Source organism: Chiloscyllium plagiosum, unplaced genomic scaffold, assembly GCF_037043375.1.
Source record: "Chiloscyllium plagiosum isolate Xiang-an unplaced genomic scaffold, Cpla_swu_hap1 HiC_scaffold_36, whole genome shotgun sequence".
NCBI lineage: Eukaryota > Metazoa > Chordata > Chondrichthyes > Orectolobiformes > Hemiscylliidae > Chiloscyllium > Chiloscyllium plagiosum.
The window spans coordinates 44,110,614-44,128,147 of record NW_028270174.1 but is presented as its reverse complement, the minus strand read 5'-3'; the positions used below and the strand labels follow the sequence as shown (position 1 = coordinate 44,128,147).

Below are 17,534 nucleotides of genomic sequence, written 5' to 3'. Positions count from 1 at the left end.
TCTAGGGTACACCTGATCAAGTCCTGGGGATTTATCCACTTTTATGCATTTCAAGACATGCACTTCCTACTCTGTAATATAGACATTTTTCAAGACGTCACCATCTATTTCTGTACATTCTATATCTTCCATGTACTTTTCCACAGTAAACACCGACGCAAAATACGTTTAGTATCTCCCCCCATCTCCTGCGGCTCCACACAAAGGTTGCCTTGCTGATCATGGAAAGGCCCCAATTCTCTCCCTACTTACCTTTTTTTTCCTTTAATGTATTTGTAAAAAGCCCTTTGGATTCTCCTTAACCCTGTTTGCTAAAGCTATCTTAAGTCCCCTTTTTGCCCTGCTGATTTCCCTCTTAAGTATACCCTTACTGTGTTTATATTCTTCTAAGGATTCAATCAATCTATTCTTTCTATACCCGACATATGCTTCCTTCTTTTTCTTAACCAAACCCTCAATTTCTGTAGTCAACCAGCAATCCCTACTACCATCCTTTCCTTTCACCCTCACTGGAATATACTGTCTCTGGACTCTCGCTATCTCGTTTCTGAAGGCTTCCCATTTTCCAGCCGTCCCTTTCACCTGCAAACATCTGCCTCCAATCAGCTTTTGAAAGTTCTTGCCTGATACTGTCAAAATTAGCTTCCTCCAATTTAGAATTAAACTTTTAGATCTCGTCTATCCTTTTCCATCACTATTTTAAAACGAATGGTCACTGGCCCAAAATGCTCCCCCACTAACACCGCAGTCACCTGCCCTGCCTTATTTCCCAAGAGTAGGTCAAGTTTTGCACATCCACATACTGAATCAGAAAATTTTCATGTACAAACTTAACAAATTCCTCTCCATCTAAACCCTTAACATTATGGCAGTCCCAGTTTGTTTTTGGAAAGTTAAAATCCCCAACCTTAACCATCCGATTATTCTTACCGATAACTGAGGTCTCCTTACAAATTTGTTTCTGTAAGGCATCTGTAATACAATCCCAATAAGGTGATCATCCCTTTCTTATTCCTCAGTTCCATTCAAATAACTTTACTGGATGTATTTCTGGGAATATCCTCCCTCAGTACAGCTGTAATGCTACCCCTTATCAAAAACGCCATTCCCCTCCTCTCTTGCTACAGGAAGGACAGAAAGGGAGACATTTGCATCCTGGAATATTAAGCTGCCAGTCCTGTCCATCCCTCAGCCACGTTTCTGCAATTGCTATGTTATCCCTGTCCCATGTTCCTAACCATGCCCTGAGTTCGTCTGCCCTCTTGTATTGAAATAAATGCAGTTTAATTGATCAGTCCGACCTTGTTCTCTGCTTGGTCCCTTAACTACCCTGACTGTTTGACTCGCTTCTTTTCTCAACTGTACCAGTCTCAGATTGATCTCCTTCCTCACTATCTCCCTGCTCCCCCCCACCAACCTTACTGGTTTAAATTCTCCCAAGCAGCTCCAGCAAATCTTCCTGACAGTATATTTGTCCCCTTTCAATTCAGGTGCAATCCGTCCTACTTGTATAGGTCACTTTAACCCCTGAAAAGATTCCAGTGATCCAAAAATGTGAATCTGTTTCCTATACACCAGCTCCTCAGCCATGCAGTCATCTCCTCTATACTCCTATTACTACCCTCACTAGCTCGTAGCACCCAGAGTAATCCAGATATTACTACTCTCGAGGACCTCCTTTTTAAATTCCTGCCTAACTCTCTATATTCTCCCTTCAGAATCTCATCCTTTTCCCTTCCTATGTCATTGGTTCCAGCATGTACAATGACCCCCTACTGGCCCCTCTTCCCCCTTGAGAACATTCTGCACCCTCTCTGAGACATCATTGATCCTGGCACCAGGGAGGCAACACACCATTCGGATTTTTCACTCCTGGCCACAGAAATGTCTGTCTGTGCCTCGGACTAGAGAGTCCCCTAATACAATTGATTTCTTGGAACCCAACGTACCTCTCAATACCAGAAACCCGACTGTTTCTGCTACATTCCCCTGAGGATCCATCACCCTACATTTTCCAAAACAGCATACTTGTTGAAATGGGGATATCCGCATACTCCTGTACTACCTGCCTGAATCTCCAATCTTTCCTGGAGTTAATCCATCTATGTGATTGTACCTGCAGCTGTTCTCCCTTCCTATAACTGGCATCCATCACACCCCTTCCTCTTGTAAATTCCTCATTGCCTCTAACTGTCGCTTCAACCAATTCATTTGATTTGATAGGGTTTGCGACCAACTGCATTTATTGCAGATATAATCCTCAGTAACGTGTAAACTCTCCCTGAATTCTCACATCCGACAAGAAGAGCACATCACTCTACTAAGGGCCATTTTTGCTGCTTCCAATCTGCATACCCAGAAAATAACACTGTCTTATTCTTCTATAAAACACTGTTCCAGGCTAACGTAATACTTATGGCTTATATTTTTAAATTTTTAAATTTAATCTCAATAAAACATATAATCAAGAAAGAACACACTCTACTCACTACTGCAGACTTTCAGCAAGGCCACACTTAAAACTATTCACTAATCTGTTTCTGTGCTGTGACCTCTCCCAAACTGGTTTCTCCAAGATCCGTTGTCAATTTCACTGTTTGCTAATTTTCCCAGATGCACTCCAATGTCCAGCGATATGTGAATTCAACAGCAAAGGCAGTAACTGTCTCACTTTAGTTTTTTCTATCACTTAAACATCTTAAATTATCCAGCTACAAATATATTATTTTCTCTTCTTACTCCATTCATCATTTTGTCAAGTGGGTGTTGATATATTTTTATTCTCCAGTGCAGCTTCTCCAACCACTCCCACGTTAGTTAGTTTACACACAAATCTCTCCAATCCTGTTGTCTCTGCACCAATATCCTCATTTTATACCACATACTCTTGACTAATGTGATCTTATTAAAGACCAGAAAAGGTGGAGGTTAGAATCACTTTTTCTAGATCATCATGTATCCTGCTTGGTCCTGCTGTTTTGAGTGGTAGCTAGACTATTCAATTTTCTGAAAGTTCAGGGGCAGGGAGAACAAATGGGAACCAATCTACTATTCCATGGGCAAGCTAGCAATTAATTAGCCTCATCTATACTTTTGTTTCACTTGATATATTACATTTAACATCACCTGGGGAGAGTTGTTCTGTGTGATGTTACGGTGGCACAGTGGTTAGCACTGCTGTCTCACAGCGCCAGAGACCCGGGTTCAATTCCCACCTCAGGCGACTGACTGTGTGGAGTTTGCATATTCTCCCCTTGTCTGCGTGGGTTTCCTCCGGCTGCTCTGGTTTCCTCCCACAGTCCAAAAATGTGCAGGTTAGGTGAATTGGTTATGCTAAATTGCCCGTAGTGTTAGTAGAAGGGGAATGGGTCTGGGTGGGTTGTGCTTTGGCAGGCCGGTGTGGACTTGTTGGGCTGAAGATAAGATAACCTTTAGTATGGAAACAGGCCGTTCAGCCCAGCAAGTCCACACCGGCCCTCCGAAGAGTGACCCATTCCCCTACATTTACCCTGAACACTATGGGCAATTTAGCATGGCCAATTCAATGACCTACACATCTTTGGATTGTGGGAGGAAACCGGAGCACCCGGAGGAAACCCACGCAGACTCAGGGAGAATGTGCAAACTCCATACAGACAGTCACCCAAGGCAGGAATCGAGGCAGCAGTGCTAACCACTAAGTCACTGTGCTGCCCCAGTTAGGTTGACCAGTTTTTACTAGGGTTCAGTTTGTTATTCTAAAATGAAAATTGGAGGTCTAGTGGACAGCGAAGAAGTTTACCTCAGATTACAACAGGATCTTGATCAGATGGGCCAATGGGATGAGAAGTGGCAGATGGAGTTTAATTTAGATAAATGCAGGGTGCTGCATTTTGGGAAAGCAAATCTTAGCAGGACTTATACACTTAATGGTAAGATCCCAGAGGCTGAACAAAGAGACCTTGGAGTGCAGGTTCATAGCTTCTTGAAAGTGGAGTCTCAGGTAGCTAGGATAGTGAAGAAGGCATTTGGTATGCTTTCTTTTATTGGTCAGAGTATTGAGTACAGGAGTTGGGAGGTCATGTTGTGGCTGTACAGGACATTGGTTAGGATACTGTTCGAATATTGCGTGCAATTCTGGTCTTCTTCCTGTTGGAAAGATGTTGTGAAACTTGAAACGGTTCAGAAAAGATTTACAAGAATGTTGCCAGGGTTGGAGGATTTGAGCTATAGGGAGAGGCTGAACAGGCTGGGGCTGTTTTCCCTGGAGCAACGGAAGCTGAGGGGTGACCTTATAGGGGTTTACAAAATTATGAGGTGCATGGATAGGATAAATAGACAAAGTCTTTTCCCTGGGGTCGGGGACTCCAGAACTAGAGGGCATAGGTTTCAAGTCAGAGGGAAACATATAAAAGGGGCCTAAGGGGCAACGTTTTCATGCAAAGGGTGGTACGTGTATGGAATGAGCTGCCAGAGGAAGTGATGGAGGCTGATACAATTGCAACATTTAAAAGGCATTTGGCTGGGTATATGAATAGGGAGGGTTCGGAGGGATGTGGGCTGGGTGCTGGCAGGTGGGACTAGATTGGGTTGGGATATTGGGTTGAGATATCTGGTAGGCATGGACAGGTTGGACCGAAGGGTCTGTTTCCATGCTGTACATCTCTATGACTCTATGAAAGTTTTTTTATACAATGACACCATCTGGAATTCTTTCCATTAATCTTTACGAAAATTAAAATGTATTTATCCACTGAAACTTCACATCTGTTTTCCCCTTTGAATGCTTGATATACCAACTCCTATCTAGTTATGTTTTCCATTCCAATTTGAGAAACAATGTGCTCAGGTTTAATGATTTTCTCACAGCAGTGCAAGTCAGTTTAACACCAACATTCACATTTCCAACTCTCAAACACTTCTTCTTTTTCTCAGTTAACTATAGTGCCAGAAGACTGGAGGATAGCAAATGTTCCCTTGTTCAAGAAAGGGCGTAGAGATAGCCCTGGTAATTATAGACCAGTGAGCCTTACTTCAGTTGTGGGTAAAGTGTTGGAAAAGGTTATATGAGATAGGATTTATAATCATTTGGAAAGGAAGAAGTTGATTAGGGATAGTCAACACAGTTTTCAGAAGGGTAGGTCATGTCTCAGAAACCTTTATTGAGTTCTTTGAGAAGGTGGGAGAAAGTGGGGACTGCAGATGCTGGAGAACAGAGCTTAAAAATGTGTTGCTGGAAAAGCGCAGCAGGTCAGGCAGCATCAAAGGAGCAGGAGAATCGACGTTTCGGGCATAAGCCCTTCTTTGAGAAGGTGACCAAACAAGTGGACGAGGGTAAAACGGTTGATGTGATGTGTATGGATTTCAGTAAGGCGTTTGATAAGATTCCCTATGTACAAAATACAGAGGATTGAGGGTGATTTAGCATTTTGGATCAGATATTGGCTAGCTGAAAGAAGACAAAGTGGTGGTTTATGGGAAATGTTCATCCTGGAGTTCAGTTACTAGAGGTGTACCACAATGATCTGTTTTTGGTCCACTGCAGTTTTTATAAATGACCTGGATGAGAGCATAGAAGGATGGGTTCGTAAATTTGCGGATGACACTCGGGTCTATGGAGTTGTGGACAGTGCAGAAGGATACTGTAGATTACTGAGGGACATAGATAAATTGTAGAGCTGGGTTGAGAGATGGCAAATAGAATTTTTCCCATTTACCCTGGGAAAAGTAAGGTGACTCACTTTGGAAGGAGTAACAGGAATGCAGAGTACTCGGCTAATGGTAAGATTCTTGGTAGTGTAAATGAGCAGAGAGATCTCTTTGCCCATGTAAATAGATCTCTGAAAGTTGCACCCAGGTTAATAGGGTTGTTAAGAAGTCATACGGTGTGTTAGCTTTTCTTAGTAGAGGTGAGGATATGGGCATCTGGGAGGTAGGACAAAACGGCTGAAGGAGCTGCACGAAAAGACTTCTGCATTGTTAAATTGCACTGAAACAAGAAACCGCAGACTTATGGAAGATCCGATTAATTGCAGAAATAACGGTTTAATCCCAACCACAAGGCAGGACAAAAACGATAACTAAGAACAGGTTGCTTATAAGAAATCGTGATAGGCTAAGGCAAAAGTGCATGAGGACCTCGCGCGATTTGATTGATTATTACTATGCGATCATGCTCCATGTCTGACTATGAATAATGTATATAAACCCTATGCAAGCTCTGAAAGTCTTTGGGTTCTTTTGGTGGTCTCGGAGTACTCATGCTTCTGGGCTGATCAGAGTGTACTGACCCATCCTTATCAAAGAATAAATGATTGCTTTTGTGATTGACAAAGAATCATTTATATGTGTACTTATTGACCTCCCGGAGATTCAGATCTTCACCGGGATTGAGTTTGGGAACAATGAGGTAATGCAGCTGTACAAAACTCCGATGTGGCTGCACTTGGCATATTGCATACAGTTCTGTTCACCATATTATTGGAAGGATTGGAAGCTTTGGAAAGGGTTCAGAGGAGATTTACTATGGAGGGAATGTCTGAGGGATTTGAGGCTGTTTTCGTTAGAAAGAAGAAGGTTGAGAGGTGACTTAATTGAGACATATAAGATAATCAGAGGGTTAGATAGGGTGGACAGTGAGAGCCTTTTTCCTCGGATTGTGATGGCTAGCATGAGGGGGCATAGCTTTAAATTGTGGGGTGATAGATCTAGGACAGATGTCAGTGGTAATTTCTTTATTCAGAGTAGTGGGGCGTGGAACTCACTGTCTTCAACAGTAGTAAACCCGCCGACTTTAAGGGCATTTGAATGGTCATTGGATAGATACATGGGTAAAAATGCAATAATGTGGGTTAGATGGGCTTTGAATTGGTTTCACAGGTCGGCACAACATCGAGGGCCAAAGGGCCTGAATTGAGCTGTAATATTCTGTGTTCTAACTAGCCAAGGCCATATCTCCAAAAGGCATAGCCTGCAGTCCAAATTTTGATGTCTGTAGCTGATGGTTGGTGAGACTTTGCAAACATTTCTTTTTTGTGGTATTGTTTTAATATATTTTAAACAAAATTCACTGTAGTTCTGGTTAAATGTATATTATTAATGCCCAGTTGTATCTCTAAATTTACAAACAAAATTTAGAAATGCCAGTAAAATATGTATTGCATTTTGTGGGAGAAAAAGCAGCAAAATGTTCATTTCACTTGGTTTCTCTGTGGTCCAATTAAAGTTTTGAAGTTGCTGGAAATATTGTTGCACTCGTAAACAAAAACCGCAGTTCCCATTCTGCCGAAGGCCGAGTTTCTTGGCATACAGCATGAAAATGTCATCTACTAGCAGGCTGAGTTATTAATTTTCCTCTGGTTTCTTGTTCTCATTTAAAACTGAATTTCTGGTAAGACTTAAAATTTGTCTTTACGTTTTGGAAAACAAAGTGGTGCTTTACCAAGCTGCGGCATTGCAGATAGATTATTGTCAAGGTCTTTCAATCCTCTTAACTTTTTCAACCTGATTTGAATTTTTGATCGTTACTAAAACAAAATATTGTTTATAATGACTTGAAAGCAAGATATGCTCTCAACATTGGGCAAGGATTATGAAAGATCATCGGTGAGGCTTTAGAGTTGACTCGATTTGATTGGTGGTTTCCTTCAACAGAAGTGCAGTCAACTTGTTCCCTTTAATATTCAATCGAACAGCTGCTTCTCTGAGAAACCTGATCAACTGAGGTCTCAAGTTGCTTGCCTGGATACCCAATTATCTTGTAGCAACAGCAAAGTGCTGTTAGTAATCTTCAAGAATTCTATTGCTGCTTTCAGTATTTAACTGCTGCTGAACAGGATCAGGACTCACCTGTGCAAAAGGTGGTGAGAAGTGAGACTTGCTGTCATTTGTGAGCGTGTCCTCCTCCTTTATTACAGTAATCATGAGCATTGTGCCTCAGCAGATTGGAGTGAAAACAGAGAATTTGGATCCTGCTTCTTTGGTTCTGAAGTGTTACGTGCTTCTAGCTGGGCAAAGAACTCTCAGCATTATATTTTTTTTGTCTTTTTGGGTCTCACTGAACTTTCCCAGTCTGCTTTACCAATGGATAAACTCATTATAATACACTGTTTAATTGTTGCAAACACTGAGCTTGCAGAAAGAAGCACTTGACCCTGGAGTCACAGTATGTACCCTCATTATGATCCTCCCCTCCTCCTAAATAGTCTTGCAGGAACATCCAAGATGTCACTCCACAAATGCATTGGGGTTTTGATGGGTTGTTTGATGCTAACCAGTGCCTTAGAAAATAAATATTCTATTCCTCTTAGGCCCTCCTGAGTTTAACCACCTCTTTTTAAAGATTTTCTGGCCATTATACCCCAAATAAATCTTTCTTTTTAATCTCAGGCACCTAGAGGACTTGTTTAAAATCATTGTTCAGCATGAGGAGAAGGATCTTCCATCCATTATCATCTCTAGTTCTTCAGTAAATGTCTTAATTTCAGATGGCAAAAGGATCCAGTGGTTTCCTGCACCAAGTGTTTTGTAACTGAATTGAGTGACTCAGAGTCTACTCTTGCAAACTCTAGTTCTCTGTTCAGCTTGGTATTTTTTTGTTCTTAACTCACTTTTTCTTTTACACCCGTGGTAGCCTGTACGTGTCTTTTTTTATAATCTGCCTCCTGCACTTGTTATGACTTCATGCTTCATTTTCCTGTTCCAGCATTTTCACTTTTTTTACTCACCTGTATCTAGTTTCTAACTTATTTTAGACAGTGGTTTAACATGATTTGAGTCTGTGATGTACTTTATTAAAAATCGCACAACACCAGGTTTATTTGGAAGCAATAGCTTTCGGAGCGTTGCTCCTTCATCAAGTAGCTGTGGAGCAGGACCATAAGACACAAATTATAGCAAAAGATTACAGTGCCATGCAACTGAAATGACACATTGAACAAATCTCACCTTTATTCTTCTAAACTTTGGGATGACAGTTAACCGTTCATGGGGAATTTTTAGATAGTTTGTTAATCTTTGTTAAGCAGCAGCAGTTTAAATGATACGTTATTTAATTAGGTAGAAAAAACAGTGATTGAGGATGGCTCACATGATGGCAGAGGACAAACATGGAGTGTATTGATCTCTTTAAAGTTTTGAAGGCAGCATCTTTCTCTAACAAATGTTAGGGAACTCTTCCTGGACCACCACGTCCCTTTTGGTGGGTTTCCATCTGAAGAAGGTAGGTGTCTGACAAACACAGCCCCATAATTCTGAACACAGCCCCATAATTCTGATTACAAAGCAACCTTATTTCTATGGGCTAGTAGTTTACATTGTCCCAGCCACCTATTCGACACTGCAGTCATCATGATAATAGAGCAACGATTGCTTGCAGTTCCCTAGACACTTTGGGATAATTTAGCATGGCCAATCCACCTAACTTGCACATCTTTGGACAGTGGGAGGAAACCTGGCAGAAGTCTACGCAGACACTGAGAATGTGTTAACTCAACACAGATAGTTGCCTAATGCTGGAATTGAACCCACTCCTTGGCATGGTGAGGCAACAATGCAAGCCACTGTTCCATCACACTGCCCATCTGCACTATTAGTGCAACATGAAACTCCTTCACACTGACACTACATCTCAGTGAAAGTTTGGTATTTTTGTCAAAGTAAATTGATTAGTGTGCAGTATATTTGCCAAGATTTTTTTCTCAAACCACATTTTTATTTTTCCTTGAGTGGAGTCCTTTGCGTTCTGCTTAATTGCACTGAAATGTGCACCAAAATCAGGGAAGGGCATTTAAAATGTATTACAAAAACTGAAATCGCTGGCTAAATTGACCAGGTCTTGCAGTGGAGTGAAAACAGTTAACATTTCGAATCTTCTGGACTGGTAGTAGCTCAAAAATCATAGAATTTGGCCCATCGAGTCAATACTGACCCACTTAAGAGCATTCTTCTTGTAACCCTGCATTTCCCATAGCTAACCCCCCCAACCTCCACATCCCTATACACTATTGGCAATTTAGCATAGCACATCCGTCTAACCTGAACATCTTTGGATTGTGGGAGGGAACCGAAGACATTAGGAAAAGGTGTAAACTTCCCATGGAGTTGGAGCAAGAAATCAAATGCAGATTTCTGGTACTGTGAGACAGTAACACTAACCACTGAGCCACCATGCCACTCTGGTGTTTATGATGAAGACTGGGATGAGGGTGAGAGAGAAGTGAGAGGACAGGTGGAGATGGAGCTCTGCAAGAGAGAGAATGGCAGTTAGAGAGCCAAAGAGATTGTTAACAGTATACATGGTGGAAATAAAAGCTGGTAATGGGGACCATGAGTAGGTGAAAATAGGTTGGCTGTGATGAAACAGCCTATGCCATAATAGGGCCTGGACTTTGGGGCTAGGTTAAGGCCATGGAAGGTGGTGTTCAAGTTCTAAAATTGTTGAATTCATGGTTCCCAAGCAGAAAATAAGATGCTGTTCTTCCAGCTTCATTGAGCTTCTGTGGGGCTCTGTAGCAAGCCCTGCAGCGTTGCAGGTTATGTTCATAGGCATCTATGACACTACGATTACGTGACTTTAGAAGTTAAATCAGAAATAATTCACTACCAATCAGCTACCATACACATGATAATACAACCTTTGTTTAATTTATGTGATTTGCTAAAATTCATTATGTTATGTCAAATCAGAAATGGAGAGTGCTTACAAGACACATTTTGTAAACCAAAGCATGTTATATTTTCTTGTATAGATTTAAAACACTCCAAATGACCATGACAGCAGAAAGCTTGGACATGACAAATGGTTCTAATAAACTTGGGTCTGTGACCCAGAATGAAGCAGCACTGCTTGCCTTGATGGAACAGACAGGCTATACTATGATCCAAGAAAATGGACAAAGGAAGTTTGGTGGCCCACCACCAGGTAAGAGTGAGTATGAAAACTGGGGTGTGAATTTCCATGAGGATTCCCAATTTCCCATCTTTTATCTTCAATATTAGGTAACAAACATCAAAGAAACGAGGTAAATGTGGAGGATCAGAGAAACTCCATGGAAATTCCACAGATAATTGAAGATGGAAGGATTTCTTGTTGATGTTACCAACATTTCAGATTTTACAAACATTCTGGTCTCAGCAGTTATGTGGTGACTAATTTTGCTAGATTTAGTGGTGGTGAACCTCATTTAAGCAGAACTCAACGGTGTAAAACCAGGAACAGCAAGCTGAGATAGATTTTTGTCTTCTTTTTCCAGATGTTTAAAAGATTATTGAAGAAGGCTGTTTAGAAGCCATTAAGCTGCAAGATTTCTTGATGCGTAAATGTGTGGAACTATCATAATACAGCTGTTATGTTACCATCAGTAGCAATAATAAAACATCCTCTGGAAATCCCACCATAGTGGAAGTTTAAATTAAAAAATGAAAATTCAGTTTAGGTATTAATAGAAAGAGTTATTCAAGTTATTGGTCTTTCATCAGAATCATGCAGTTCAATGACTTGAAACATAACTCAGCATATAGAGGTGTCAGCAGTTCAGAGGCAGTTCTGCAAGGTCTGGAGTAACTCGAGGGTAGCCTTTAAGTCCTTCTATAGTCTTCTGAGACCAGCAGAATTATGGGAGCCATAAGTGAGGCACTGCATGGGTAAGGAGATCAGTGGTGGTCTTGTTCTCCAAACAACCAACCTCTGGTTCTTTGTCATAGGCCGTTGATACTCATCAGTGCAGAATTAATTTATGATGCCTGTCGACTTGTTAAAGGACCTTACCAATATGATCTAACAGTTAGCGCACAAGAGCTGTTCATTCACAGCACATTGACAATTTCTGTATTTCTCCCTGTTGTCATGGGAGATCGGAGCTGAAAAAAGTGTTGCTGGAAAAATGCAGCAGGTCAGGCAGCATCATAGGAGCAGGAGAATTGACGTTTCGGGCATAAGCCCTTCTTCAGGAATGAGGAGGATGTGCCAAGCAGGCTAAGATAAAAGGTAGGGAGGAGGGACTTGGGGGAGGGGCGTTGGGAATGCGATAGGTGGAAGGAGATTAAGTGAGGGTGATAGGCTGAAGAGGGAGTAGGAGGGGAGAGGTCGGGAAGAAGATTGCAGGTCAAGGCGGTGCTGAGTCCGAGGGTTGGGACTGAGAAAAGGTGGAGGGAGGAGAAATGAGGAAGCTGGAGAAATCTGCATTCATCCCTTGTGGTTGGAGGGTTCCTAGGCGGAAGATGAGGCGCTCTTCCTCCAGGCGTCGTGTTGCCATGGTCTGGTGATGGAGGAGGCCAAGGACCTGCGGAGTGGGAGGGGAAGTTAAAGTGTTCAGCCACAGGGCGGTTGGGTTGGTTGGTGCGGGTGTCCCAGAGGTGTTCTCTGAAACGTTCCGCAAGTAGGCGGCCTGTCTCCCCAATGTAGAGGAGGCCACATCGGGTGCAGCGAATGCAGTAAATGGTGTGTGTGGAGGTGCAGGTGAATTTATGACGGATATGGAAGGATCCCTTGGGGCGTTGGAGGGAAGTGAGGGGCGAAGTGTGGGCGCAAGTTTTGCATTTCTTGCGGTTGCAGGTGAAGGTGCTGGAGGTGGAGGTTGGGTTGGTGGGGAGTGTGGACCTGACGAGGGAGTCGCGGAGGGAGTGGTCTTTCCGGAACGCTGATAGGGGAGGGGAGGGAAATATATCCTTGGTGGTGGGGTCTGTTTGGAGGTGGCAGAAATGACAAAGGATGATACGATCTATCTGGAGGTTGGTGGGGTGGTAGGTGAGGACCAGTGGGGTTCTGTCCTGGTGGCGATTGGAGGGGCGGGGTTCAAGGACGGAGGAGCGGGAAGTGGAGATACGGTGGATAGCATCGTCAACCACGTCTGAGGGGAAATTGCGGTCTTTGAAGAAGGAGGCCATCTGGGTTGTTCGGTATTGGAATTGGTCCTCGTGGGAGCAGATGCGGCAGAGGCAAAGGAATTGGGAATATGGGATGGCATTTTTACAGGGGCAAGGTGGGAGGAGGTGTAATCTAGGTAGCTGTGGGAGTCAGTCGGTTTATAGTATATGTCCGTGTTGAGTCGATCGTCCGAGATAGAAATGGAGAGGTCTAGGAACGCGACGGAGGAGTCTGAGATGGTCCAGATAAATTTGAGGTCGGGGTGGAAGGTATTAGTAAAGTGGATGAACTGTTCAACCTCCTCGTGGGAGCACGAGGTAGCGCCGATACAGTCATCAATGTAGCGGAGGAAAAGGTGGGGGTGGTGCCAGTGTAGCTGCGGAAGATGGACTGTTCCACATATCCGACGAAGAGGCAGGCATAGCTGGGGCCTATGCAGGTGCCCATGGCTACTCCTTTGGTTTGGAGGAAGTGGGAGGATTGGAAAGAGAAGTTGTTCAGAGGGACGACCAGTTCAGTCAGTCGAAGGAGAGTGTCAGTGGAAGGGTACTGGTTGGTTCGGCGGAAAAGGAAGAAGCGGAGGGCTTTGAGGCATTGGGAGGTGGAGGTGGAAAGGGACTGGATGTCCATTGGGGGCCGGGGAAGCGAAAATCATGGAGGAGGTGGAGGCCGTGGGTGGTGTCCTGAACATAGGTGGGGAGTTCTTGGACTAAGGGGTTGCAGAGATGAGTTTGGTGGGGCAGGAGCAGGCTGAGACAATGGGTTGGCCGGGGCAGTCAGGTTTGTGGATTTTAGGCAGGAGGTAGAAACGGGCGGTGCGGAGTTGTGGGACTATGAGGTTGGAGGCGGTGGATGGGAGATCCCCTGAGGTTATGGATGGTCTGGGAGATGATGGTTTGGTGGTGGGAGGTGGGGTCATGGTCAAGGGGGCAGTAGGAGGAGGTGTCCGCGAACTGGCGTTAAGCCTCAGCATTACAAAGATCGGTGTGCCAAATTACCACTGCACCTCCCTTGTCTGCCAGTTTGATAGTGAGGTTGGGGTTGGAGCAGAGGGAGTGGAGGGCTGCACGTTGCGAGGGTGAGTGGTTGGAGTGGGTGAGAGGGGTGGACAAGTTGAAGCGATCAATGTCGCGGCGGCAGTTGGCTATGAAGAGATCAAGGGCGGGTAAGAGTCCAGCTGGGTTGTCCAGGTGGATGGGGTGTGTTGGAGGCGGGAGAAGGGGTTGTCAGAGGGTGGGCGGGAATCCTGGTTGAAGAAGTAGGCGCGGAGATCGGTGCGCCAAACTACCATGGGAGATCGGTGCGCCAAACTACATGGGAGATCAGTCAATGCTGCCTTTAGCATTCGGAATTTAGCTGGTTAAACTCATATGTATCTGTACTGATTCTTGCTCCTGAGGGTAAAAACCAAGCACATTTCTGCAATGGATGGCTTTTATGAATTCCTGGGTGTCTTGATGGACAGCATGTGTCAGTGTGTTTGTGATGTTGTCCTATTCCACCTAGGCACTTTAAAGTTCCCAAAAATCCTTTGTGGATCAGGCCTCCAGTGCCTTTTGTCTTCCTCCTCCCACTTCGTAAAGCTTTCCTCCTTTATTCTGTCACTGGCTGTGTTGTAGTCAAAGAGCCATTGCAGTCACAGCCAGCAGACCTTGGAACAACTGTGTAAAAACAATGACTGCAGATGCTGGAAACCAGATTTTGGATTAGTGGTGTTGGAAGAGCACAGCAGTTCAGGCAACATCAGAGGAGCAGCAAAATCAACGTTTCAGGAAAAAGCCCTTCATCAGGAATAAAGGCAGAGAGCCTGAAGCGTGGAGAGATAAGCTAGAGGAGGAGCGGGGAGAAAGTAGCATGGAGTACAATAGGTGAGTGGGCGAGGGGATGAAGGTAATAGGTCAGGGAGGAGGGTGGATTGGATAGGTGGAAAAGAAGATAGGCAGGTAGGACAAGTCATGGGGACAGTGCTGAGCTGGAAGTTTGGAACTAGGGTGAGGTGGGGGAAGAGGAAATGAGGAAGCTGTTGAAGTCCACATTGATGCCCTGGGGTTGAAGTGTTCCGAGGCGGAAGATGAGGCATTCTTCCTCCAGGCGTCTGGTGATGAGGGAGCGGCAGTGAAGGAGGCCCAGGACCTCCATGTCCTCGGCAGAGTGGGAGGGGGAGTTGAAATGTTGGGCCACAGGGCAGTGTGGTTGATTGGTGTGGGTGTCCCAGAGATGTTCCCTAAAGCGCTGTGCTGGGAGGTGTCCAGTCTCCCCAATGTAGAGGAGACCGCATCAGGAGCAACGGATGCAATAAATGATATTAGTGAATGTGCAGGTAAAACCTTGATGGATGTGGAAGGCTCCTTTAGGGCCTTGGATGGAGGTGTGGGCGCAGGTTTTGCAGTTCCTGCGGTGGCAGGGGAAGGTGCCAGGAAGAGAGGGGGGTTGTAGGGAGCGTGCACCTGACCAGGTAGTCACGGAGGGAACGGTCTTTGCGGAAGGTGGAAAGGGGTGGGGAGGGAAATATATCCCTGGTGGTGGGGTCTTTTTGGAGGCGGTGGAAATGTCGGCGGATGATTTGGTTTATGCAAAGGTTGGTAGGGTGGAAAGTGAGCACCAGGGGCGTTCTGTCCTTGTTACGGTTGGAGGGGTGGGGTCTGAGGGCGGAGGTGCGGGATGTGGATGAGATGCGTTGGAGGGCATCTTTAACCATGTGGGAAGGGAAATTGCGGTCTCTAAGAAGGAGGCCATCTGGTGTGTTCTGTGGCGGAGGAATTGGGAATATGGGATGGCATTTTTTCAAGATGTAGGGTGGGAAGAGGTGTAATCCAGGTAGCTGTGGGAGTCGGTGGGTTTGTAAAAAATGTCAGTGTCAAGTCGGTCGTCATTAATAGAGATGGAGAGGTCCAGGAAGGGGAGGGAGGTGTCAGAGATGGTCCAGGTAAATTTAAGGTCAGGGTGGAATGTGTTGGTGAAGTTGATGAATTGCTCAACCTCCTCGCGGTGGCTCCAATGCAGTCATCAGTGTAGCGGAGGAAGAGGTGGGGAGTGGTGCCGGTGTAATTACGGAAGATCGACTGTTCTATATAGCCAACAAAGAGACAGGCATAGCTGGGGCCCATACGTGTGCCCATGGCTACCCCTTTGGTCTGGAGGAAGTGGGAGCATTCAAAGGAGAAATTGTTAAGGGTGAGGACCAGTTCGGCCAAACGAATGAGAGTGTCAGCGGAAGGGTACTGTTGGGAACGTCGGGTGAGGAAAAAATGGAGGGTTTGGAGGCCCTGGTCATGGCGGATGGAAGTGCAGAGGGATTGGATATCTGTGGTGAAGATGAGGCGTTGGGAGCCGGGGAAACGGAAGCCTTGGAGGAGGTGGAGGGTGTGGGTGGTGTCTCGAACGTATGTGGGGAGTTCCTGGACTAGGGGGGATAGGACAGTGTCGAGGTAGGTAGAGATGGGTTCAGTGGGGCAGGAGCATGCTGAGACAATGGGTTGGCCAGGGTGGTCAAGCTTGTGGATCTTGGGAAGGAGGTAGAACCGGGCAGTGCGGGGTTCCCGGACTGTGAGGTTGGAGGCTGGGGTGAGAGATCTCCTGAGATGATGAGGTTCTGTATGGTCTGGGAGATGATGGTTTGGTGATGGGGGGTGGGGTCATGGTCGAGGGGGCGGTAGGAAGAGATGTCCTCGAGTTGGCGTTTGGCTTCAGCAGTGTAGAGGTCAGTGCGCCAGACTACCACTGCGCCCCCTTTATCTGCTGGCTTGATGGTGAGGTTGGGATTGGAGCAGAGGGATTGGAGGGCTGCGCGTTGTGAGAGTAAGAGGTTGGAGTGGAGGAGGGGGGTAGACAGGTTGACGCGGTTACTGTCCCAGCGACAGTTGGAAATGAAGAGGTCGAGGGCGGGTAATAGGCCAGCGCGGGGTGTCCAGGTGGATGCAGTGGGTTGGAGGTGGACGAAGGGGTCCTCGGAAGGTGGGCGGGAGTCCTGATTGTGAAAGTAAGCTCGGAGGCGGCGGAAGAAGTGTTCGACATCACGGCGTGTATTAACTTCATTGATGCGTGGACAGAGGGGGATGAAGGTGAGTCCTTTGCTGAGGACTGATCGTTCGTCCTCAGTAAGGGGAAGGTCTGGAGGGATGGTGAAAACTCGGCACGGCTGGGAGCTGGGATCTGGTGTGGGTGTGGAGCTGGGAGTGGGGGCGGAGCCAGTAACTGGAGTGGGTGTGATGGTGGGGGGAATGGGGGTAGAATCATGAGCAGGGGTGGTGTTCCCCTCGGGGTTCTGGGAGCCGGGAATGGTGACAGTGGGATCTATGGGGGGGCGTGTCAGCAGAATGCAGGTGATTGGCGTTGGTGGGGGCGGAAGTGGTGGCAGACACGGCAGTAGGGGGCCGGAAGTCACTGAGCATGTGACATCAGCGATGATGTGAGAGGCAGAAGTGATGTCACATGTGATGTATGAGGAATTGTGAGGGGCGGAAGTGGTTGTGGGAGCGGCCATGATGGGACGGAAGTGACATCATCAATAAGCGTGGGGGTGGCAGCTGCACCAGCCGCATGGCTAATGGAGTCGAAGTAATTCCAGAGGCCGGGGGAATCTTCTGGAATGTTTGAGGAGAGCTGGTTATGGAGATAGGTAGATAAAAGTTTGTTGTACTTACAGTTTTTGATGTTTAAGATGAAGTTGAAATACTGTTTGTTGAGAGTA

General features: G+C 45.6%; 1 protein-coding gene across 1 annotated transcript in view; it reads left to right on the top strand.

The window, feature by feature from the left end:
* The window catches only part of rbm46 (RNA binding motif protein 46), a 350,512-nt gene that overhangs the window by 251,923 nt on the left and 81,055 nt on the right, over positions 1-17,534 (top strand). Inside the window, exon 2 of the mRNA XM_087980129.1 lies at positions 10,728-10,900. Within this exon, the coding sequence (XP_087836255.1) occupies positions 10,744-10,900 (157 nt within the window). The 5' untranslated portion in view covers positions 10,728-10,743. The remainder of the gene's footprint in view (positions 1-10,727; positions 10,901-17,534) is intronic.